Below are 23,802 nucleotides of genomic sequence, written 5' to 3'. Positions count from 1 at the left end.
CTCTCTTCGGTCCTCTCTTCGGGCCTCTCTCTTTCGTCCTCTTTCTTTCGTCCTCTCTTCGGTCCTCTCTCTTCGGTCCTCTCTCTTCGGTCCTCTCTCTTCGGTCCTCTCTCTTCGGTCCTCTCTCTTTCGTCCTCTCTCTTTCGTCCTCTCTCTTTCGTCCTCTCTCTTGTCCTCTCTTCTTCGTCCTCTCTTCCGTCCTCTCTTCTTCCGTCCTCTCTTCTTCCGTCCTCTCTCCTTCGTCCTCTCTTCAGTTCTCTCTCGTTCGTCCTCTCTTCTGTCCTCTCTCTTCCGTCCTCTCTCTTCCGTCCTCTCTCTTCCGTCCTCTCTCTTTCGTCCTCTCTCTTTCGTCCTCTCTCCTTCGTCCTCTCTCTTCCGTCCTCTCTCTTCCGTCCTCTCTCTTCCGTCCTCTCTCTTTCGTCCTCTCTCCTTCGTCCTATCTCTCCCTCTTCCCTCCTCCTCTCTCTCCCTCTTCCCTCCTCCTCTCCTTCGTCCTCTCTCTCCCTACTCCTTCGTCCTCTCTCCTTCGTCCTATCTCTCCCTCTTCCCTCCTCCCCTCTCTCCCTCCTCCCCCCTCCTCTCCTTCGTCCTTTCTCTCCCTACTCCCTCCTAAACTCTCTCGTTCATCCTCTATCTCCCTCTTCCCTCCTCTCTCCTTCGTCCTCTCTCTCCTTCATCCTCTCTCTCCTGCCTCCTACTTAGTAGTGTGAATGACTCTAGAACAGGGATCATCAACTAGATTCAGGCACAGGACAATTTTTTTTCTTCTTGAGGGGATGGTCGGGAGGGCTGGATCAGAATTACAAATAAATTGACCGCAAGAATCCCAAACAGATATAATATTTGACTAAAACATAATCTATTCAAACCTTGTTTACATATGTATATGATCACGTGTCTCTCTATTATGCGTGGGAAACACATTTTTAAAATAGGAATCACTTGGAGCTGATTTCCAGGTGTTTTTTTTATGTCCAACAATGTTATATATAAGCAATAAGGTCCGAGGAGGTGTGGTATATGGCCAATATACAACGGCTAATGGCTGTTCTTAGGCACAATGCATCGCGGAGTGCCTGGACACAGCCCTTAGCCCTGGTATATTGGCCATAAATATCAAACCCCAAAGGTGCCTTATTGCTATTATAAACTGGTTACCAACGTAATCAGAGAAGGAAAAATAAATGTTTTGTCCCACCCATGGTATACAGTCTGATATGCCATGACTGTCAGCCAATCAGCATTCAGGGCTGATTTATAAATATATATGACCTGCGGGCCAAATTCGGTCCCAGCGGGTCGCAAGCTGGGGAACCCTGCTCTAGAACCTCTCCCCTCCTTCTTCCACACACGTTTCTTAGTAGTGTGAATGACACTGATATCCAGTAAATGACTATTATGCAGGATGTTTTTATTCAATCAGTGACCAACATTAACCCTTACCAAAATGACTGTCATTCTGCCCCTCCAAAAGGGAAAGGAAATGGGGCACCTAATCAGTTGTACAACTGAATGCATTCAACTGAAATGTGTCTTCCACATTTAACCCAACCCCTCTGAATCTGAGAGGTGCGGGGGGGCTGCCATAATCAACATCCACCTATTTGACACCTGGAGAACATTGGGTTAACTGCCCTGCTCAGGGGCAGAACGACAGATTTTTACCTTGTCAGCTCGGGGATTCGATCCATCAATTTTGATAATATCTGTTTTGTCGTACACCTCAGTTTCTCCTCTCCTCTGTTTCAGACACTCGTCTGCTGAGATCAGGAGACACTTCGGTGGGAACTATGGGTCCCCCCAGGTCTCCAAGCAACATAGTCGTCACAGCTCCAACGCATCAGTCTCCACTTGCTCCACCGTGGTGAGTTACAGTACTACTGTACAACTAACTAGACCCTTTCATGGGTAGAGGGAAATAGCACAATGGTGTACTATTTAACGCCCCTTTAGGAGAAGGATTCTGACTGAGACTTTCCCACAGCATGTTGTGCTGTAGGCCTAATAATGTCATCCTAAAGAGGGATTTTCTCCCATGGACATTCAGTGACTCCTCACATATTCTCTCTGTGTCTCTCTCTGTGTCTCTGTCTGTGTCTCTGTCTCTCTCTATCTGTCTGTAAATCCGACCACAACTCTATCCTCCTGATTCCTGCTTACAAGCAAAAATTAAGGCAGGAAGCACCAGTGACTCGGTTTATATAAAAGTGATCAGATGAAGCAGATGCTAAACTACAGGACTGTTTTGCTATCACAGACTGGAACATGTTCCGGCATTCTTCCAATGGCATTGAGGAGTACACCATATCACTGGCTTTATCAATAAGTGCATTGAGGACGTCGTCCCCACAGTGACTGTATGTACATACCCCAACCAGCGAGCCTACCAGACGAGCTAAATCACTTCTATGCCCGTTTTGAGGCAAGCAACACTGAGGTATGCATGAGAGCATCAGCTGTTCTGGATGACTGTGTGATCACGCCCTCCGTAGCCGACGTGAGTAAGACCTTTAAACAGGTCAACATTCACAAGGCTGCGGGGCCAGACGTATTACCAGGACATGTGCTCCGGGCATGTGCTGACCAACTGGCAGGTGTCTTCACAACATTTTTCAACATGTCCCTGATTGAGTCTGTAATACCAAAATGTTTCAAGCAGACCACCATAGTCCCTGTGCCCAAGAACTCAAAGGCAACCTGCCTAAATGACTACAGACCTGTAGCACTCATGTCAATAGCCATGAAGTGCTTTGAAAGGCTGGTAATGGCTCACATCAACACCATTATCCCAGAAACCCTAGATCTACTCCAATTTGCATACCGCCCAAACAGATCCACAGATGATGCAATCTCTATTGCACTCCACACTGCCCTTTCCCATCTGGACAAATGGAACACCTACAGTGGGGCATAAAAGTATTTAGTCAGCCACCAATTGTGCAAGTTCTCCCACTTAAAAAGATGAGAGAGGCCTGTAATTTTCATCATAGGTACACTTCAACTATGACAGACAAAATGAGAAAAAAAAATCCAGAAAATCACATTGTAGGATTTTTTTTATTAATTTATTTGCACATTATGGTGGGAAATAAGTATTTGGTCAATAACAAAAGTTTATCTCAATACTTTGTTATATACCCTTTGTTGGCAATGACAGAGGTCAAACGTTTTCTGTAAGTCTTCACAAGGTTTTCACACACTGTTGCTGGTATTTTGGCCCATTCCTCCATGCAGATCTCCTCTAGAGCAGTGATGTTTTGGGGCTGTTGTTGGGCAACACGGACTTTCAACTCCCTCCAAAGATTTTCTATGGGGTTGAGATCTGGAGACTGGCTAGGCCACTCCAGGACCTTGAAATGCTTCTTACGAAGCCACTCCTTCGTTGCCCGGGCGGTGTGTTTGGGATCATTGTCATGCTGAAAGACCCAGCCACGTTTCATCTTCAATGCCCTTGCTTATGGAAGGAGGTTTTCACTCAAAATCTCATGGTACATGGCCCCATTCATTCTTTCCTTTTTTCTTTCCGGATCAGTCGTCCTGGTCCCTTTGCAGAAAAACAGCCCCAAAGCATGATGTTTCCACCCCAATGCTTCACAGTAGGTATGGTGTTCTTTGGATGCAACTCAGCATTCTTTGTCCTCCAAACACGACGAGTTGAGTTTTTACCAAAAAGTTATATTTTGGTTTCATCTGACCATATGACATTCTTTCAATCTTCTTCTGAATCATCCAAATGCTCTCTAGCAAACTTCAGACGGGCCTGGACATGTACTGGCTTAATCAGGGGGACATGTCTGGCACTGCAGGATTTGAGTCCCTGGCGGCGTAGTGTGTTACTGATGGTAGGCTTTGTTACTTTGGTCCCAGCTCTCTGCAGGTCATTCACTAGGTCCCCCTCGTGTGGTTCTGGGATTTTTGCTCACCGTTCTTGTGATCATTTTGACCCCACGGGGTGAGATCTTGCGTGGAGCCCCAGATAGAGGGAGATTATCAGTGGTCTTGTATGTCTTCCATTTCCTAATAATTGCTCCCACAGTTGATTTCTTCAAACCAAGCTGCTTACCTATTGCAGATTCAGTCTTCCCAGCCTGGTGCAGGTCTACAATGTTGTTTCTGGTGTCCTTTGACAGCTCGTTGGTCTTGGCCATAGTGGAGTTTGGAGTGTGACTGTTTGAGGTTGTGGACAGGTGTCTTTTATACTGATAACAAGTTCAAACAGGTGCCATTACTACAGGTAACGGGTGGAGGACAGAGGAGCCTCTTAAAGAAGGAGTTACAGGTCTGTGAGAGCCAGAAATCTTGCTTGTTTGTAGGTGACCAAATACTTATTTTCCACCATAATTTGCAAATAAATTCATTAAAAATCCTACAATGTAATTTTCTGGATTTTTTTTCTTCTCAGTTTGTCTGTCATAGTTGAAGTGTACCTATGATTAAAATTACAGGCCTCATCTTTTTAAGTGGGAGAACTTGCACAATTGGTGGCTGACTAAATACTTTTTTGCCCCACTGTATGTGAGAATGCTATTCATTTACTACAGCTCAGCATTCAACACCATAGTACCCTCAAAGCTCATCACTAAGCTAAGGATCCTGGGACTAAACATCTCCCTCTGCAACTGGATTCTGGACTTCCTGACGGGCCGCCCCCAGGTGGTGATGTTAGATAGCAACACATCTGCCACGCTGATCCTCAACACTTGAGCCCCCCAAGGGTGCGTGCTCAGTCTCCTCCTGTACTCCCTGTTGACCCACGACTGCATGGTCAGGCACGACTCCAACACCATCATTAAGTTTGCAGACTACACAACAGTGGCCTGATCACCGACAACGACGAGACAGCCTATAGGGAGGAGGTCAGAGACCTGGCCGGGTGGTGCCAGATTAACAACCTAACCTTCAACGTAACCAAGACTAAGGAACGACAAAGCCTATTCCCCCTCAGGAAACTAAAATGATTTGGCATGGGTCCTCAGATCCTCAAAAGGTTCTACAGCTGCAACATCGAGAGCATCCTGACTGGTTGCACCACTGGACCTCCAGGACCTCTACACCAGGCGGTGTCAGAGGAAGACCCTAGCTGGTTGCATCACTGGACCTCCAGGACCTCTATACCAGGCGGTGTCAGAGGAAGGCCCTAAAAATTGTCAAAGACCCCAGCCACCCCAGTCATAGACTGTTCTCTCTACTACCGCATGGCAAGCGATACCAGCGTGCCAAGTCTAGGACAAAAATGCTTCTCAACTGTTTTTACCCCCAAGCAATAAGACTCCTGAACAGGTAATCAAATAGCTACCCGGACTATTTGCATTGTGTTCACCCCCAACCCCTCTTTTACGCTGCTGCTACTCTCTGTTTATCATGTATGCATAGTCACTTTAACTATACATTCATGTACATACTACCTCAATTGGCCCGACCAACCAGTGCTCCAGCACATTGGCTAACCTGGCTATCTGCATTGTGTCCCACCACCCACCAACCCCTATTTTATGCTACTGCTACTCTCTGTTCATCATATATGCATAGTAACTTTAACCATATCTACATGTACATACTACCTCAATCAGCCTGACTAACCGGTGCCTGTATGTAACCTCGCTACATTTATTGCCTTGCTACTGTATATAGCCTGTCTTTTTACTGTTGTTTTATTTCTTGACTTACCTATTGTTCACCTAATACCTTTTTTGCACTATTGGTTAGAGCCTGTAAGTAAGCATTTCACTGTAAGCTCTACACCTGTTGTATTTGGCGCACGTGACAAATAAACTTTAATTTGATCTGTCTGTCTCTCGGTCTTGTTTTAAGTGCACTAATACCTCTCTATATTTGTCAGGCTTTAGGCGTCAAGTCTTTGTGTCTCTGACTGTCTGACTCACTAGGCTTGAGCCCTTAGATATTTCTCTCTCTGCTGCTAGTCAGCTGACTAGGCCAGAGGAGGGAGAGTTGGCCCATCCCCTAGTTATTATGGTTAATCTTTAGCCTGCTTGGGAAATGGGTCAGGGCCCAGGCTACTGTAGAGGGATGGGACGGCCTGCTTACCTTCCAGCTTATACTGGCAAATCTGTTATATCTGTGGATTTGCGATGCGGGAGAGAGTTTATTTAATACCATAATCAAATTATATTTTCCCATGGTGCACCATTGTGGAGGAGATCAGTGGAGCTGCAGGCAGATGTGTGCGATGATTATTTGTATGATTCATCTCTCTATTTGTAGGACTTATAATGATGAGTATTGTTATTAGTTAGTCATTTCCAAAATGATGGATCACGTGTGTGTTTGTGTTATGCTTGTCTGTGTATGCCCACTATTGTCAGAACCACATAAACAAGCAAGAGTACACTATCTCAAGAAACATAAAAGCTGATTGGAGGAGGCCTTGTTGATGTCACTTCCTGTAGACATGTGTTTTACCTCACTTGAACTTACTGCTGCTCCGTACCTAATCCACCCCTGGTCACTTCCCTTACCTACTTCATGTAGGGACCTAAAACCATTCCATGGGTATTAAGGATGATGGCTCCACGTTGCCCGCTGAAAGGCTAGGACTAAGTTCCATCATATTGCTTATACCTATCCAATCCTTTTACATCTACCCGAAGTGTCTTGGGGTGGGGGCTAGGAGTCACTTTGGAGTTGTGTAAGAGTGTCTTTGAGTCTTGCAAGAGCTTGTGGTTAACTCTTCTAGAGGAAGAGTTGTCAGAAACCAGTAACTGCCAGTAGTCTGTACAGGCTGTAGGTTCTTGTTTCCGGAATGCGCCATTTTGTGAACTTCCCTCTTACATGTTGAGTATTTAGCGGGGTAAGTCTACTTCCAATTCAGCGCGTTTATATTTCTACTAACAGTCATCTAGAGACCGACACTTTTCTGTTTCAAATGTGTGAAGCATCCATTGTTGTGAGGTTGGAGGCAGGTAATGTGGTGTTAGACTGCGTATTTGGTACAGACTGTACAGGGGTTCAGCTTGGGGAAGTAGGCTACGGGTTGTTCATTAGGCTGAAATGACACATTGCAGAGTTGGGTAGTAAAACTGTCTTACTGTTAGGGACAGGCAAGATGTATCCTCAAATATATTTTTGACAAAATACAAAACCCCCCCAAATCGATATTGTAAAGTATTGTAAAATATAATAACGACATGCACAAAGTGATTGAAACATGTATTCCAGCATTAAAATGGCTTACTGCTTCAGGAGTAACAGTGTGGTAGTGTAATAGTCTGACTGCTGGTAGGGACAACAGTCTGTTGCTGGCCTGGCTGAGAGCACTGCTCCATAATGCAGCATACCTGGGAGTTGGGACCGAGGCATGCATACATTTTGAATTGATTTGTTTCATTTGGCTCCATGCTAAGGAAGGGAAAGAGAATATATATAATGGAAGGAGATATGCAGCCTTGATTCCCAAGCATTAAAATGTCTGCGGTTCACGAAAAGAAGTGAGGGAGAATTAGGATGTTTGTCCTGATTCACTCCTCACACTAAACACAACAGAAGCTATGAAGTCTTGAACCATCTGGTAAAGACAGCGTTTACAAAACAGATGGTAGCACAACAGTTCACGTTTTCTGGGCATTTTCATTTTAGTCTGCTGCGGTATGTTGCACACTAAAGCAGCCGGATATATGATCAGATATGCTGTCGTCTGCACGGGTTCCACTCTACAGCCCTCCCTGAGAAACACCTGCACTGCTCAGCTTTCAAACCATGCCCTCATATTGCCCCAGCATACAGCCCATAGAAATTAATAAAGATACAGATCTGGATTACGTATTTCTATAATGCAGCCTCTCGTCTACGATAGTCATTGGATGGCCTTCTGTGGTGATAAAAAATAACGTTTATTTCTTTGACTCTTATCGCAGACTTGATTGGGATAAGGCTGGATGCTGTTGCATTGACTGTGGATATTGCTGTAACAACATGATGTGATTTAAGGGGAACATGCTCTCCTCTCCACTTTGTAGAGTGGTGATTTATAGATATTCATATCTTCTATAGTGTGATCTAAGCTCTTCTCAAGTGCTTTCCAGATTATCCTCCATTCAGATCTTTGCTTGAGTTGGCAGATTTCTGAGCCACACTTAACACATTCCCGTATAGTAACTACACTACTGTATATGTAACCCCACAGTTACTGCCATAGTGATGTAATTAGAACAGAATTTGGCAAGTGGCTTAGACTACCACTCAGTTATTGTTTTGTGTGTGTCTTACAGCTTCCATGTGAAGAGTAATCCCATTGAACACCACAGTAGTTACAGAGTTGGCTACAGAGCACAACACCAACTTAACAATAACTGTTGTGGGTTTTTGTCTCGGAATTATGTTACACACGTGACACTTCTCTCTTCTGCTCTGTGTTTGACGGGTCTTTATGTCAATCATATGAGCTGTCATGAGGTGGACTCAGCCACCCCTTAGGAGTTAGAATAGGGGGATAGTTGTCCAGGGGTTGCAGAGGGTTAAGACGAGGATTTATAGACTAACGTGAGAAGAAATACGTTTTTAATAGTTTATATCTAAATCCAAATACAGACCAGCATGCAAGCACACAAATATACACACACATGCACATGTACAGTTTCTATGGAAAGTAGAAGGTCTGAGGTTGTTGAAAGGAGAGTTGTATTCAAACCTGTCCTCCTCCCAGCTCTCTAAAATGCCTCTCTCTCTGCCTCTCTCTCTCTCTCTGCCTGCCTTTCTCTGCCTCTCTCTCTCTCTTCCTGCCTCTCTCTCTCTCTCTCTGCATGCCTCTCTCTCTCTCTCTGCCTGCCTCTCTCTCTCTCTCTTTCTCTTTCTGCCTCTCTCTCTCTCTCTCTCTGCCTGCCTCTTTCTCTTTCTCTTTCTGCCTCTCTCTTTCTCTCTTTCTCTCTCTGCCTCTCTATCTCTGCCTGCCTCTCTCTCTCCCTGCCTGCCTCTCTCCCTCTCTCTCTTTCTCTTTCTGCCTCTCTCTCTTTCTCTTTCTGCCTCTCTCTCTTTCTCTTTCTGCCTCTCTCTCTCTCTTTCTCTTTCTGCCTCTCTCTCTCTTTCTGCTTCTGTCTCTCTCTCTCTCTCTCTCTCTCTCTCTCTGCCTCTCTCTCTCTCTCTCTCTCTCTCTCTCTCTCTTTCTGCCTCTCTCTCTCTCTCTCTCTCTCTCTCTCTCTCTCTCTCTCTCTCTCTCTCTCTCTCTCTCTCTCTCTCTTTCTGCCTCTCTCAATTCAATTCAATTCAAGGGCTTTATTGGCATGGGAAACATGTGTTAACATTGCCAAAGCAAGTGAGGTAGATAATATATAAAAGTGAATATATAAAGTGAAATAAACAATTAAAATTAACAGTAAACATTACACATACAGAAGTTTCAAAACAATAAAGACATTACGAATGTCTTTATATATAATATATATATAATATGACATTCGTAATGTCTTTGTCTTTATTGTTATATATATATATCAGTGTTTTAACAATGTACAAATGGTTAAAGGACACAATAAAATAAATAAGCATAAATATGGGTTGTATTTACAATAGTGTTTGTTCTTCACTGGTTGCCCTTTTCTCGTGGCAACAGGTCACAAATCTTGCTGCTGTGATGGCACACTGTGGAATTTCACCCAGTAGATATGGGAGTTTATCAAAATTGGATTTGTTTTCGAATTCTTTGTGGATCTGTGTAATCTGAGGGAAATATGTATCTCTATGGTCATGCATTGGGCAGGAGGTTAGGAAGTGCAGCTCAGTTTCCACCTCATTTTGTGGGCAGTGAGCACATAGCCTGTCTTCTCTTGAGAGCCAGGTCTGTCTACGGCGGCCTTTCTCAATAGCAAGGCTATGCTCATTAAGTCTGTACATAGTCAAAGTTTTCCTTAAGTTTTGGTCAGTCACAGTGGACAGGTATTCTGCCACTGTGTACTCTCTGTTTAGGGCCAAATAGCATTCTAGTTTGCTCTGTTTTTTTGTTAATTACTTGACACATTGGAAATAATTATCTTTTAGTTTTCTCATGATTTGGTTGGGTCTAATTGTAGTGCTGTCCTTGCGCTCTGTGGGGTGTGTTTGTGTTTGTGAACCGAGTCCCAGGACCAGCTTGCTTAGGGGATGCTTCTCCAGGTTAATTTCTCTGTAGGTGATGGCTTTGTTATGGAAGGTTTGGGAATTGCTTTCTTTTAGGTGGTTGTAGAATTTAACAGCTCCTTTCTGGATGTTGATAATTAGTGGGTATCGGCCTAATTCTGCTCTGCATACATTATTTGGTGTTCTACGTTGTAGACAGAGGATATTTTTGCAGAATTCTGCATGCACAGTCTCAATTTGGTGTTTGTCCCATTTTGTGAAGTCTTGGTTGGTGAGCGGACCCCAGACCTAACAACCATAAAGGGCAATGGGCTCTATGACTGATTCAAGTATTTTTAGCCAAATCCTAATGTATGTTGAAATTTAGGTTCCTTTTGATGGCATAGAATGCCCTTCTTGCCTTGTCTCTCAGATCGTTCACAGCTTTGTGGAAGTTACCTGTGGGCGCTGATGTTTAGGCCAAGGTATGTATCGTTTTTTGTGTGATCTAGGGCAACAGTGTCCAGATGGAATTTGTATTTGTGGTCCTGGACCTTTTTTGGAACACCATTATTTTGGTCTTACTGAGATTTACTGTCAGGGCCCAGGTCTGACAGAATCTGTGTCCTTGGTTGGTGACAAGCACCAGATCATCAGCAAACAGTAGACATTTGACTTTGGATTCTAGTAGGGTGAGGCCGGGTGCTGCACACTTTTCTAGTGCCTGCGCCAATTCGTTGATGTATATGTTGAAGAGGGTGGGGCTTTTGCTGCATCCCTGTCTCACCCCACGACCCTGTGTGAAGAAATGTGTGTTTTTTGCCAATTTTAACCGCACACTTGTTGTTTGTGTACATGGATTTTATAATGTCGTATGTTTTACCCCCAACACCACTTTCCGTCAATTTGTATAGCAGACCCTCATGCCAAATTGAGTCGAAGGCTTTTTTGAAATCAACAAAGCATGAGAAGACTTTGCCTTTGTTTTGGTTTGTTTGGTTGTCAATTAGGGTGTGCAGGGTGAATACATGGTCTGTTGTACGGTAATTTGATAAAAAGCCAATTTGACATTTGCTCAGTACATTGTTTTCATTGAGGAAATATACGAGTCTGCTGTTAATGATAATGCAGAAGATTTTCCCAAGGTTACTGTTGACGCATATTCCACAGTAGTTATTGGGGTCACATTTGTCTTCACTTTTGTGGATTGGGGTGATCAGTCCTTGGATACAAATATTGGGACGATGCCACAGGCCTTTTTGGGTTGGAGAGTTTGTATTTTGTCCTGTAGTTCATTCAATGTATTTGTAGAATCCAGTGGGTTCTGGTTGTCTTTAATAGTTTCTAAGATTTGTATTTGATCCTGTATAAGTTTTTGCTGTTTCTTCTTTGTTATAGGGCCAAAGGTATTGGAGAAGTGGTTTACTCATACACCTCCGTTTTGATAGATAACTCTTTGTGTTGTTTTTTGTTTAGTGTTTTACGATTTCCCCAGAAGGGGTTAGATCTCCCTCTCTACACCTCTCTGTATGCCTCTCTCTCTCTCTCGCTCTCTCTCTATGCCTCTCTCTCTATCTGCCTCTCTCTCTGCCTCCCTGTCTCTCTCTCTCTCTCTCGCTCTCTCTGTATGCCTCTCTCTCTCTCGCTCTCTCTGTATGCCTCTCTCTCTCTCGCTCTCTCTGTATGCCTCTCTCTCTCGCTCTCTCTGTATGCCTCTCTCTCTCGCTCTCTCTGTATGCCTCTCTCTCTCGCTCTCTCTGTATGCCTCTCTCTCTCGCTCTCTCTGTATGCCTCTCTCTCTCTCTCTCTCGCTCTCTCTGAATGCCTCTCTCTCTCTCTCTATGCCTCTCTTTTCCTGCCCCTCTCTCTCTGTTTGTACTTTAAACAATGTGTTGTTAGGTTCTTGGTTTGTTTCCAGGCATTCCTTTCATTGAAGCCAGGGAATACATATCTGGAATAATCTGACTATCAATGACACATTTAGATGCACAACAGTGGTTTATTCATAATCTTAAGAATGCCAACATGTGGTAACTTTGTGCCTTAACCGTTTCCTGCCTGTGCCCTCTGCATCTCTATTTTCTCCCTGTACCGCTCTCTCTCTGTCACTGTCTCCTTCGCCCCTTCTCTACTTCCTCTCTGATTCAGTGGTGGGTTAAATGCGGAACACACATTTCAGTTGAATGCATTCAGTGGTACAACTGACAAGACATTCCCCTTTCCCTTTACATTAAGAACACCTTCCCAATCTTGAGTTGCACTCCCCCCTTTGCCCTCAGAACTGCCCCAATTTGTTGGGGCCTGGACTTTACAAGGTGTTGAAAGTGTTCCACAGGGATGCTGGCCCATGTTGACTTCCCACAGTTGTCAAGTTGGCTGGATGTCCTATGGGTGGCGGACCATTCTTAATTCACACAGGAAACTGTTGAGCATGAAAAACCCAGCAGCGTTGCAGTTCTCGACTCAAACTAGTGCACCTGGCACCTACCTACTCCCATACCCTGTTCAAAGGCACTTAAATATTTTGTCTTGCCCATTCACCCTGAATGGCGCACATACACAATCAATGTCTCAATTGTCTGAAGGCCTTCTTTAACATGTCTCCTCCCCTTCATCTACACTGATTTGAAGTGGATTTAACAAGTGACCTCAATAACATAATGGAGGAAAAGTTCATGTCTATGTCATGAAAAGAGCAAATGTTCATAATGTTTTGTACACTATTTAATAGTATGATATCTGTCTCTCCAGCCCCAGTCATATGACGCGGTGGAGCCCTTGGACCTGGAAGAGTTTCTGATGTCACAGCTACGGAGTGGAGACTCCGCCCTCATGCAGGAGCTTGGAGATTTTCCCGACGACGACCTGGAAGTAGAACTGGTGGAGAAGGAGTGTCGGACCGTACGCCACTCTGTACCGGAGGAGGGGTGGGTCGCATGGTCACATGATCAATATAGAATAAACTCAACCATGTTACTAGATTGTTATGCCTATCAGATCCCCACATATCGAGGAGAGAGCAGGGAGGGTCTAGAGGTCTGGATTAGACATTGATTTAAGCCTGGCTATTATTCCAATAGTCCCAGTAACTTTCTCCACTATCAACCTATATCTGCGTCCAGATGACACCCCACCCACTAGTTCCCTAGGTCCCACTTATAATGGAATAGAATAAGTCTACCTCAGAAGGCTCTTACATCCCAAGAGGGTGTGAAATAGTGAACATATTCTGACAGTGGTATCTTATTGTTTTAGGATTGTCACTCACCTTGAACATGATGTTACAGATAGTGCTGATGAGATGGGACTGCAGAATGAGGGAAAAAGGATTGTGTGTGCATGTAATGAGTGTGTATGTGTGCTTAACATCCATCTCAATCCCTCGCTGACCGCCTATATCTCTATAGGGTGGAGTTGGATTCCCATGTCAGGGACTGTGTTCAGAGTTACACCCAACCCTGGCTGATGGTCAGCAGGAGGTAAACTTCCTTTGATCAACTCTTAGACACATTCAGGGGCTGCTTTCTTTCCTAATATCCTTTCCCTTGTGACTACTGACCTGTAAAATGCTAGATATGTGAATGCTAGTGGTCACTAACCCTGGACTACCTGGAGAGCTACCTGGTGTGCAGGCTTTGGGCCAGCTTGACTAAAGGCTGCACACCAAGTGGCTCAGTCTTCAGGACCAGGGTTGATGACCACCACCATACAACACAGTGGAAACCTATGCAGTGGTTTATACAGTGGAAACCTGTGCAGTGGTTTCCTTCTCAGGTGCAGCACCAAGTCTGGCTGTGTCTGTCTGTCTGTCTGTCTGTCTCTGTCTATAGAGAGATGTCTGAGAGACAGTGATAGACAGAGGGGTTATCTTCACACATACCACACACTGATTACTTATCACAGCCTAGGCCCACCGTCTACTGCTGGCACACATACACTACCAGTCAAAAGTTTTAGAATACCTACTCATTCAAGGGTTTTTCTTTATTTGTACTATTTTCTACATTGTAGAATAATCGTGAAGACATGAAAACTATGAAATAACACACATGGAATCATTTAGTAACCAAAAAAGTGTTAAACAAATCAAAATATATTTTATATTTGAGATTCTTCAAATAGGCACCCTTTGCACACTCTTGACATTCTCTCAGCCATCTTCACTTGGAATGCTTTTCCAACAGTCTTTTCCTTCACTCTGCGTTCCGACTCATCCCAAACCATCTCAATTTGGTTGAGGTCTGGGGGTTGTGGAGGCCAGGTCATCTGATGCAGCACTCCATCACTCTCCTTCTTGGTCAAATAGCCCTTACACAGCCTGGAGGTGTGTTTGGGTCATTGTCCTGTTATAGATAAATGACAGTCCCACTAAGCCCAAACCAGATGGGATGGAGTATTGCTGCAGAATGCTGTGGTAGCCATGCTGGTTAAGTGGCCTTAAATTCTAAATAAATCACAGATGGTGTCAGCAGCAAAGCACCCCCACACCCTAACATCTCCTCCTCCATGCTTCACTGTGGGAAATACACATGCGGAGATAATCCGTTCACCCACACTCGTCTCACAAAGACACAGCGGTTGGAACCAAAAATCTTACATTTCACTCCAGACCAAAGTACACATTTCCATCGTTCTAATGTCCATTGCTCGTGTTTCTTGACCCAAGCATGTCTCTTCTTATTATTGGTGTCCTTTAGTGGTGGTTTCTTTGCAGCAAATCGACCATGAAGGCCTGATTCACGCAGTCTCCTCTGAAAAGTTGATGTTGAGATGTGTCTGTTATGACCTGACCTGACCTTCATGTCTTGAAGTAATAATGGACAGTCGTTTCTCTTTGCTTATTAGAGCTGTTCTTGCCATAATACGGACTTGGTCTTTTACCAATCAGGACTATCTTCTGTTTACCACACCTACCTTGTCACAACACAACTGATTGGCTCAAACGCATTAAGAAGGAAAGAAATTCCACAAATGAACTTTTAAGACCTGTTAATTGAAATGCATTCCAGGTGACTACCTCATGAAGCTGGTTGAGAGAATGCCAAGAGTGTGCAAAGCTGTCATCAAGGCAAAGTGTGGCTATTTGAAAATACATTTTGATTTGTTTAACACTTTTTTGGTTACTACATGATTCCATGTGTTTTTTCATAGTTGTGATGTCTTCACTATTATTCTACAATGTAAAAATATAGAAAAACCCTTGAATGAGTAAGGGTTCTAAAACTTTTGACCGGTAGTGTACATACACACACACACAGTCAGTCTCCTGGTCATCCACGTCCTTTCATCCACGTCCTGGGGCTTTGTATCTATGTGGGGGGTGGAATACTACATCTAATCTGCTCTGATAAGATAAAAAAAGGTGTGTGTGTGTGTGTGTGTGTGTGTGTGTGTGTGTGCGCAGGTGCCAGGGAGATAGTTGGAGTGCATATTCGGAGCGGGCATGTCTACACAAAACTCTGCAGAAACAGACATTTGAGTCTGACGTGCAGCCAGAGAAACTAGAGACACCGGTAAGCACAATAAACATATACACAACAACAACAAAAATGGCATTCCAAAATATATCCGGGTTTGGGTCCGTAAGGAGCAGTTTTGTCAGTCCCATTGTTATCAGAGGACCAACGTGTATTCAGAGTGTACTGTAGTAGGACATTCAGGTATCAGATCCAAAGATTACATTACGGAGGGAAATAATTAGATAAACATAATACCCTGGGTTTTCTATCAGAGAAAGATGACATGCCCAACATGAAACTTGAATACTAGAGTTGTTTCAAGCAACATCTCCTGATTCCTCAGATTGATAGATATAGGTTGTCTTTTAGTTTTAGAATATCTGTTCTTGTGAGGAAATTCTAATCAGTGTGCAATGAAAGAAGGAGAGAAAGAAGTAGAGAAAATTAGAGTGAGAGAACAGAGCGAGGTAACCATAGAAAGCGAGACAGAGTGACGGGAGGGGTTGGGGAGCGGGGAGGGGGGTGGGTGTTGAGGAGCGAGGGGAGGTGTTGGGGATTAGTAGGGGAACAGAGCGGTTGGAGAGGTGTTGGGGAGTGGTTGGGGAACAGAGCGGTTGGAGAGGTTTTGGGGAGTGGTTGGGGAACAGAGCGGTTGGAGAGGTGTTGGGGAGTGGTTGGGGAACAGAGTGGTTGGAGAGGTGTTGGGGAACAGAGCGGTTGGGGAGGTGTTGGGGAGCGGAGCGGTTGGGGAGGTGTTGGGGAGCGGAGCGGTTGGGGAGCGAGGGGAGGGGTTGGGGAGCGGTTGGGGAGCGTTGGGGTTGGGGAGCGAGGGGAGGGGTTCGGGAGCGTTGTGGTTGGGGAGCGGTTGGGGAGCGTTGGGGTTGGGGAGCATTGGGGTTGGGGAGCGAGGGGAGGGGTTGGGGAGCGTTGGGGTTGGGGAGCGGTTGGGGAGCGTTGGGGTTGGGGAGCGGTTGGGGAGCTTTTGGGTTGGGGAGCGGTTGGGGAGCGAGGGGAGGGGTTGGGGAGCGTTGGGGTTGGGGAGCGTTGGGGTTGGGGAGCGTTGGGGTTGGGGAGCGGTTGGGGAGGGGGAGGGGAGCGGTTGGGGAGGGGTAGGGTTTGGGGAGCATAACACTGAACACAGACGTGCTTTTCCTGTTTCTATTACCTCCATCCTGGCACCGTCTCCCTCATGTCTACCCAGCCTGACCTGCACACAATGAGACGTGAATATTCATGTAGTCCCCCTCTGCTTCCGACCTGCCCCAGCCAACATCCAGCTCTCTGTCCTGCCAAATCTCCAGCCAGCACCCAGCCAACCCCTCCTCCAGCCCCCTTCTCCAGCCCCCCACCTCTGTCAGTCTATAGTCCCAAACTCAAATCTCCAAGCCCTGACAGTGAAGTCCCACTCCCAAGTCCCAAGGTCCATCCCCAGCTCCCCAGCCCCACCCCCCAGCCTTACCAAGTCCTAATCACCCAAACCAAAGACCCTTGTTCTAGCCGTGTTTTTCCCATCCGCTCTAGGCCGAAGAGAGAGCGAGAGAGGGAGAGAGGGGAAGAACCGGCCTATTGTCAGTCAGCCTCTAATGGTCCCCTGCTTCACACTGGTCATTAGTAATCCTGTGGGATAGGGGCACAGTTAAGCAGGGCTTGGGGAGTGGAGGTTAGATGGAAGATGGATGGATGTTTCCCCTTAAATTTTAGGATTGTTGATGAAGCCAAAATATTTTAGTAATTCAAATGAAATATTTGAAACTAAATTAGGCAGATTTACTGCAGGATTGCAACAGAAAAGAGGAATGAAGGGTGAGGGGGGTGCTGTGAGAAGGAAGGGGGTTGGTGGGGGGCTGCTGTGAGAAGGAAGGGGGTTGGTGGGCGGGTGCTGTGAGGAGGAACGGGGTTGGTAGGGTGGAGGGGGGGGGGGTCCTGTGAGGAGGAAGGGAGTTGGTAGGGTGGGGGGGGGGGGGGTACTGTGAGGAGGAAGGGGGTTGGTAGGGTGGGGGGGTACTGTGAGGAGGAAGGGGGTTGGTAGGGTGGGGGGGGGGGGGGTGCTGTGAGGAGGAAGGGGGTTGGTGAGGAGGGTGCTGTGAGGAGGAAGGGGGTTGGTGAGGAGGGTGCTGTGAGGAGGAAGGGGGTTGGTGAGGAGGGTGCTGTGAGGAGGAAGGGGGTTGGTGAGGAGGGTGCTGTGAGGAGGAAGGGGGTTGGTAGGGGTGGTTGAAAACAGGACACAGCCTGAGAATTCAGAGCTGTCCAGTCATGTAGCTCAGTTGGAGTGTGATTCCATATGGATGTAGTTAATCAGGGAGTACTATGATCTCTCCATGGTGTTAAGGGGCACCCTTTCACTTAGAAGTTACTGGGCTCCCCTGGAGTTGAAACCCATTAGTTATGGATTCCATGAGCTTGTTTCGATTCTCTTGATGTTCACACACAGTTAATCATCTATGGATGTCTTATCCACTGCGATTGCATAGCAAGTTACCGGCCTATACACTTAGAGTGCTGCAAGTATTTGGAACACTTATCTAGGCCTATATGCAATACACTTGAGTGAAATTATTTTGTTGGGAGAATTCAACGTTATTTTGTTGGGAGAATTCAACATTATTTGGGGATTTTGTCTCTCTTCCATCCTCTTCCCACCTCTCTCTCCCTGTCCTCCTCTCGCTCCCTGTCCTCCTCTCGCTCCCTGTCCTCATCTCTCTCCCTGACCTCCTCTCGCTCTCTGTCCTCCTCTCTCTCCTAATACCTGTCATTATTATTACAGGTGAAGTCACCGTCCCTGCCCTCCTCTCGCTCCCTGTCCTCCTCTCTCTCCTAATACCAGTCATTATTAATATTATTACAGGTGAAGTCCCCGTCTCTGTCCTCCTCTCTCTCCTAATACCAGTCATTATTAATATTATTACAGGTGAAGTCCCCGTCTCTGTCCTCCTCTCTCTCCTAATACCAGTCATTATTAATATTATTACAGGTGAAGTCCCCGTCTCTGTCCTCCTCTCTCTCCTAATACCAGTCATTATTAATATTATTACAGGTGAAGTCCCCGTCTCTGTCCTCCTCTCTCTCCTAATACCAGTCATTATTAATATTATTACAGGTGAAGTCCCCGTCTCTGTCCTCCTCTCTCTCCTAATACCAGTCATTGTTGTTACAGGTGAAGTCCCCGTCTCTGGCGGTACTGAGTGATGACTCCAGCAGGACCCTGACCTCCTCTGACTTTGACCTCCGCTCTGGTCTGACCCCTGATCCCAGAGTGGAGGGGCTGCTGCACTTCAGTAACCATGACGACCTGGACAGGTTCAACCAGGAAGCCCGGCAGGGGAACCGCCACCCTGAGCTGTTTGCCCTGTACCCACCCGCCGACGAGGTGAGAGAGGGACACACACACACATATACATACAGTCAATGATTCTGTGCATGCTTGACTTGAATTGAGTGGCTGGATCCATGACATTCCTTTGGTATTCCAGGATGATGCAGTGGAGATCCGGCCCATTCCCGACTGTCCCAAAGAGCACATGGGCGACCGGATCATCATCAGGTGTCAGGCCATCAAGTATGGGAATTACACTACCTTTCACAGAAGGAAAATAACTGTTTACCTCTAGCTAACTAGCTACCTGTATGTGAGAAACAACATGTTGTGTGGGACAGGGTGGCAGAGTGAGGGAAGATTGTGTGAGAAGGAGAAGATTATCTCACAATATGAATGATGGGGAAATGTTCCCAACATTTAGCATGCATTTGTCTGCTACTGCAATTGACAGACCATTGTTAAGTTGGAGACCATTCAGTTTGGTCTGGACCTTAGTCTTTAGCCTGGGAGCTCTGCAGTACAGTGGTTGTTACCTTTCCTTAAGACCATCACTTTCTGTGAGACACGTTCCCTTTCTCTCCCTCTCTTACACACTTTCTGTGGGACACGTTCCCTTTCTCTCCCTCTCTTACACACTTTCTGTGAGACACGTTCCCTTTCTCTCCCTCTCTTACACACTTTCTGTGGGCTAGTATCTCTCTGTCTCTCTTGTTTCCTCTCTCTCGCTGTCTCTCTCTCTCTCTTTCTGTTCTCTCTCTCTTTCTGCTTCTCCCACACCGTAAAGCTGCCAAAGGTTTCAGCTAAGTTCTTCATCATCTCTAAACATTGTTTTGGCAGCTGCTTGTCCCAACTTACAGTTGGGCTTATCACTCGATCGGCTCAGTTCCAAGTCTCAATGCTATGAGAGTACATGCACCCACAATCCATGTTTCTGTTGAGTATCCTGAGTTGATCAATAGAATCAAATGAAATCTATTCGCCACATTCACAATTGCAGCAAAATGCTTATGTGCTTTCTCAATTAACAATGCAGAACTTTATAGAATAGATAAAATGTCATTATACGTCAGGCTTATTGACAATGTTTGCTGGCTGGTCGACACACTGCTGTGAAATGACAGGCTGATATATTTTCTCCCCTGTCCTCCATAGGTTTGAGATTGACATTGAACCACTATTTGCTACCCTGGCTCTGTACGACCTGAGAGAGAAGAAAAAGGTACAGTAGGGGTTTCCTTCTGAAAGGTTGCTACAGTGCTGTGTTCTTCGGCCCACTGTGTGTTATAAGGTCATGAAAAATCGCATGTTGTTGAAGCTTGAAGTTGTTGAGGTTAATGCCTATTAAGGACAAGACGCACCATAGCGAACGTCGGCCGTGCGCAGTAGATCACGCGCTGGTTGTCGGGGGAACAGTTGCGATTCAACATGTACGGTAGTCAGGAAATGTTCTAATCAGTTCGTCTGCAAGGTGTGCTTTATCTTTCAGGTGATCTCCTGACCAGTGTGTCAGATTTGTGTTGCTGGTCAGTGAAGTGATGGATCAGTGTGATATCTGAAGACTTTAGCCACAGTAGACAGAACGTCCGGAAGCCCTGGGACTGAGGGGCTTCTCCAGTAGACCAAGCATAGCCGTGTTCGTACAACCAACCCATCTGATTCACACTGTACTCTCCTATCCAAACACAGTTCTGTTAGCAAAAACGAGTAGCATGTGTGTTATGGACTTGCACAGCCGGATGGTTTATGGATTGGATTTAGCGTTTTAAGGTTCAAGGGCACCACGTTTGGATTTGAGCCGCTGACCTTTTGGTGGTCTGGCCACACTGCATCCTTTATTATATACTACATCTCTTGCATGGCGAGGGAACCAGATGATGCTCTTCTACATAATATCCATAAGGCACAATGCAGATGGGCCTGAAAAAGGCACCATGTTGTAGGCCCATGAAACATCCCCCAGTTATGGAAAAGGATGACATACTGTCCAGTTTGTTGAACTAATACACTTGACATGACTCAATCTGGAACAGAGGGGATTGGTGACTGGGGTTCTTTCTCTCTCGGTCTCTGTCTCTCTCTCGCTCTCTCTGTCGCTCTCTCTCTGTCTCGGTCTCGGTCTCTCTCTGTCTCGGTCTCGGTCTCTCTCTGTCTCTGTCTCTGTCTCGGTCTCTCTCTCTCTGTCTCTGTCTCGGTCTCTCTCTCTGTCTCGGTCTCTCTCTCTCTCTGTCTCGGTCTCTGTCTCTCTCTAGCACTCTCTGTCTCGGTCTCTGTCGCTCTCTGTCGCGCTCTCTCTGTCGCGCTCTCTCTGTCGCGCTCTCTCTGTCGCGCTCTCTCTGTCGCGCTCTCTCTGTCGCGCTCTCTCTGTCGCGCTCTCTCTGTCGCGCTCTCTCTGTCGCGCTCTCTCTGTCGCGCTCTCTCTGTCGCGCTCTCTCTGTCTCTCTCGCTCTCTCTGTCTCTCTCGCTCTCTGTCTCTCTCTCTCTCTCTGTCTCTCTCTCTCTCTGTCTCTCTCTCTCTCTCTCTGTCCCTCCCTGTCTGTCTGTCTCTCTTTCACCATCTCTTTACTGTTTCTCTGCAATGAAATGCGGTTTTGGTTTCACATCTGGGAAATATGCAGCAGATGTTGATATAGTTCGCGGACAACATTTCTCTAATCCTGTCCTGCCCTGACCGACTGACAGATGGTTACAGTACACACTAATAACGGGTGTATAAAAGACTATTACAGCGAAGATGGTTGTGATTATTAGGCCAACCATGGTGTGTGTGTAATGTAGGCCTACAGTAGAATATGATCATACTGATCATGGTGTGTCCAGGGGATTGGGAGGTTTATGCCAGATGTTTAGAACACAGCCAGCAATCATCAGCTGTGTTTCATCACAATTAATATGAAGTCCTGTGGAACTCTTGGCTTTTAAAGTTAACACACTGCAATGCCGTTACAATGTAGACCACATTAACTGTTGAAATTTGAAGCATGGTCCCAAGTGTGTGTGTATGTGTGTGTGTGTGTGTGTGTGTGTGTGTGTGTGTGTGTGTACACACACACAATTCCCCACTTAACACATTTAGAACTGTCACACTCTTCTGTCTGCTTCAGATTAAACTTGAGAGAGACCGAGGAAGAAATCCATGCTGTGTTATGTTGTGTGCTAGCAGCATCAGTCCTGCTATGAAGTGTTAAAGACTGTTGTAGAGGACTCATAATGTGACATGTGGAATGAGGAGGTTGTAAATGGGTTCGTAATGGGACCTAACATGACACTCACAGCGTACAGGGTCACCGTAGGGTCATCCTCTTCTCAGGACACAGTCACAAGTGAGGAGCCGTAGAAACAGAGACTCTTTCTCAATTTGTCTTTCCCCGATTCGTTACACCCTCTCTCCTTGCCTCCTTCTCAAAGTGTATGGGACAAAAAGATCCAATGTCCATCCCCTTAACATTTGTTCCTCTAAAACGATGAGAAGGTAGGTGATAAGAGAGGACTTGAGGAAATGTAAGAAATAGAGGTCGACCGATTTATGATTTTTCAACGCCGATACCGAGGACCAAAAAAAGCCGATACCGATTAATCGGCCGATTTAAAAAAAAAAATTAAAAAAAATAAAATAAAATAAAAAAAAGAAATATATATATATATATAAAAAATAAAACATATTTATTTTTATTTGTAATAAGGACAATTACAACAATATTGAATGAACACTTATTTTAACTTAATATAATACATCAATAAAATCAATTTAGCCTCAAATAAATAAGGAAACATGTTCAATTTGGTTTAAATAATGCAAAAACAAAGTGTTGGAGAAGAAAGTAAAAGTGCAATATGTGCCATGTAAGAAAGCTAACGTTTAAGTTCCTTGCTCAGAACATGAGAACATATGAAAGCTGGTGGTTCCTTTTAACATGAGTCTTCAATATTCCCAGGTAAGAAGTTTTAGGTTGTAGTTATTATAGGAATTATAGGACTATTTTTCTCTATACGATTTGTATTTCTTATACCTTTGACTATTGGATGTTCTTATAGGGTCTTTAGTATTGCCAGTGTAACAGTATAGCTTCCGTCCCTCTCCTCGCTCCTACCTGGACTCGAACCAGGAACACATCGACAACTGCCACCCTTGAAGCAGCGTTACCCATGCAGAGCAAGGGGAACAACTGCTCCAAGTCTCAGAGCGAGTGACGTTTGAAACGCTATTAGCGCTCACCCTGCTAACTAGCTAGCCATTTCACATCGGTTACACCAGCCTAATCTTGGGAGTTGATAGGCTTGAAGTCATAAACAGCACAATGCTTGAAGCACAGGGAAGAGCTGCTGGCAAAACGCACAAAAGTGCTGTTTGAAAGAATGCTTACGAGCCTGCTGGTGCCTACCACCGCTCAGTCAGACTGCTCTATCAAATCATAGACTTAATTATAACATAATAACACACAGAAATACGAGCCGTAGGTCATTAATATGGTCGAATCCGGAAGCTATCATTTCGAAAACAAAACGTTTATTCTTTCAGTGAAATACGGAAACGTTCCGTATTTTATCTAATGGATGGCATCCCTAAGTCTAAATATTCCTGTTACATTGCACAACCTTCAATGTTATGTCATAATTACGTAAAATTCTGGCAAATTAGTTCGTAATGAGCCAGGTGGCCCAAACTGTTGCATATACCCTGACTCTGCGTGCAATGAACGCAAGAGAAGTGACACAATTTCACCAGGTTAATATTGCCTGCTAACCTTTCTTTTAGCTAAATATGCAGGTTTAAAAATATATACTTCTGTGTATTGATTTTAAGAAAGGCATTGGTGTTTATGGTTATGTACACGTTGGAGCAACGACAGTCCTTTTTCACGAATACGCAACACATCGATTATATGCAACTCAGGACACGCTAGATAAACTAGTAATATCATCAACCATGTGTAGTTAACTAGTGATTATGGTTGACTGATTGATTGTTTTTTATAAGATAAGTTT

General features: G+C 45.2%; 1 protein-coding gene across 4 annotated transcripts in view; it reads left to right on the top strand.

Annotated features, from left to right (window-relative positions):
* The window catches only part of LOC110535102 (dedicator of cytokinesis protein 8), an 83,156-nt gene that overhangs the window by 11,887 nt on the left and 47,467 nt on the right, over positions 1-23,802 (top strand). For 3 of the 4 annotated variants that reach the window (XM_036936204.1, XM_036936203.1, XM_036936206.1), the window contains exons 2-8: positions 1,750-1,864; positions 12,796-12,971; positions 13,452-13,523; positions 15,449-15,557; positions 18,658-18,870; positions 18,974-19,059; positions 19,972-20,038. In XM_036936204.1, coding sequence (XP_036792099.1) covers positions 1,750-1,864; positions 12,796-12,971; positions 13,452-13,523; positions 15,449-15,557; positions 18,658-18,870; positions 18,974-19,059; positions 19,972-20,038 — 838 coding nt within the window. Of the gene's footprint in view, positions 1-1,749; positions 1,865-6,441; positions 6,809-12,795; positions 12,972-13,451; positions 13,524-15,448; positions 15,558-18,657; positions 18,871-18,973; positions 19,060-19,971; positions 20,039-23,802 lie in introns of those variants that run through there. The other variant, XM_036936205.1, reaches the window with a different exon arrangement.

Source organism: Oncorhynchus mykiss, chromosome 11, assembly GCF_013265735.2.
Source record: "Oncorhynchus mykiss isolate Arlee chromosome 11, USDA_OmykA_1.1, whole genome shotgun sequence".
Classification (NCBI taxonomy): domain Eukaryota; kingdom Metazoa; phylum Chordata; class Actinopteri; order Salmoniformes; family Salmonidae; genus Oncorhynchus; species Oncorhynchus mykiss.
Note: the sequence above shows the minus strand (reverse complement) of the source record. Positions and strands in the feature narration are given on the sequence as shown.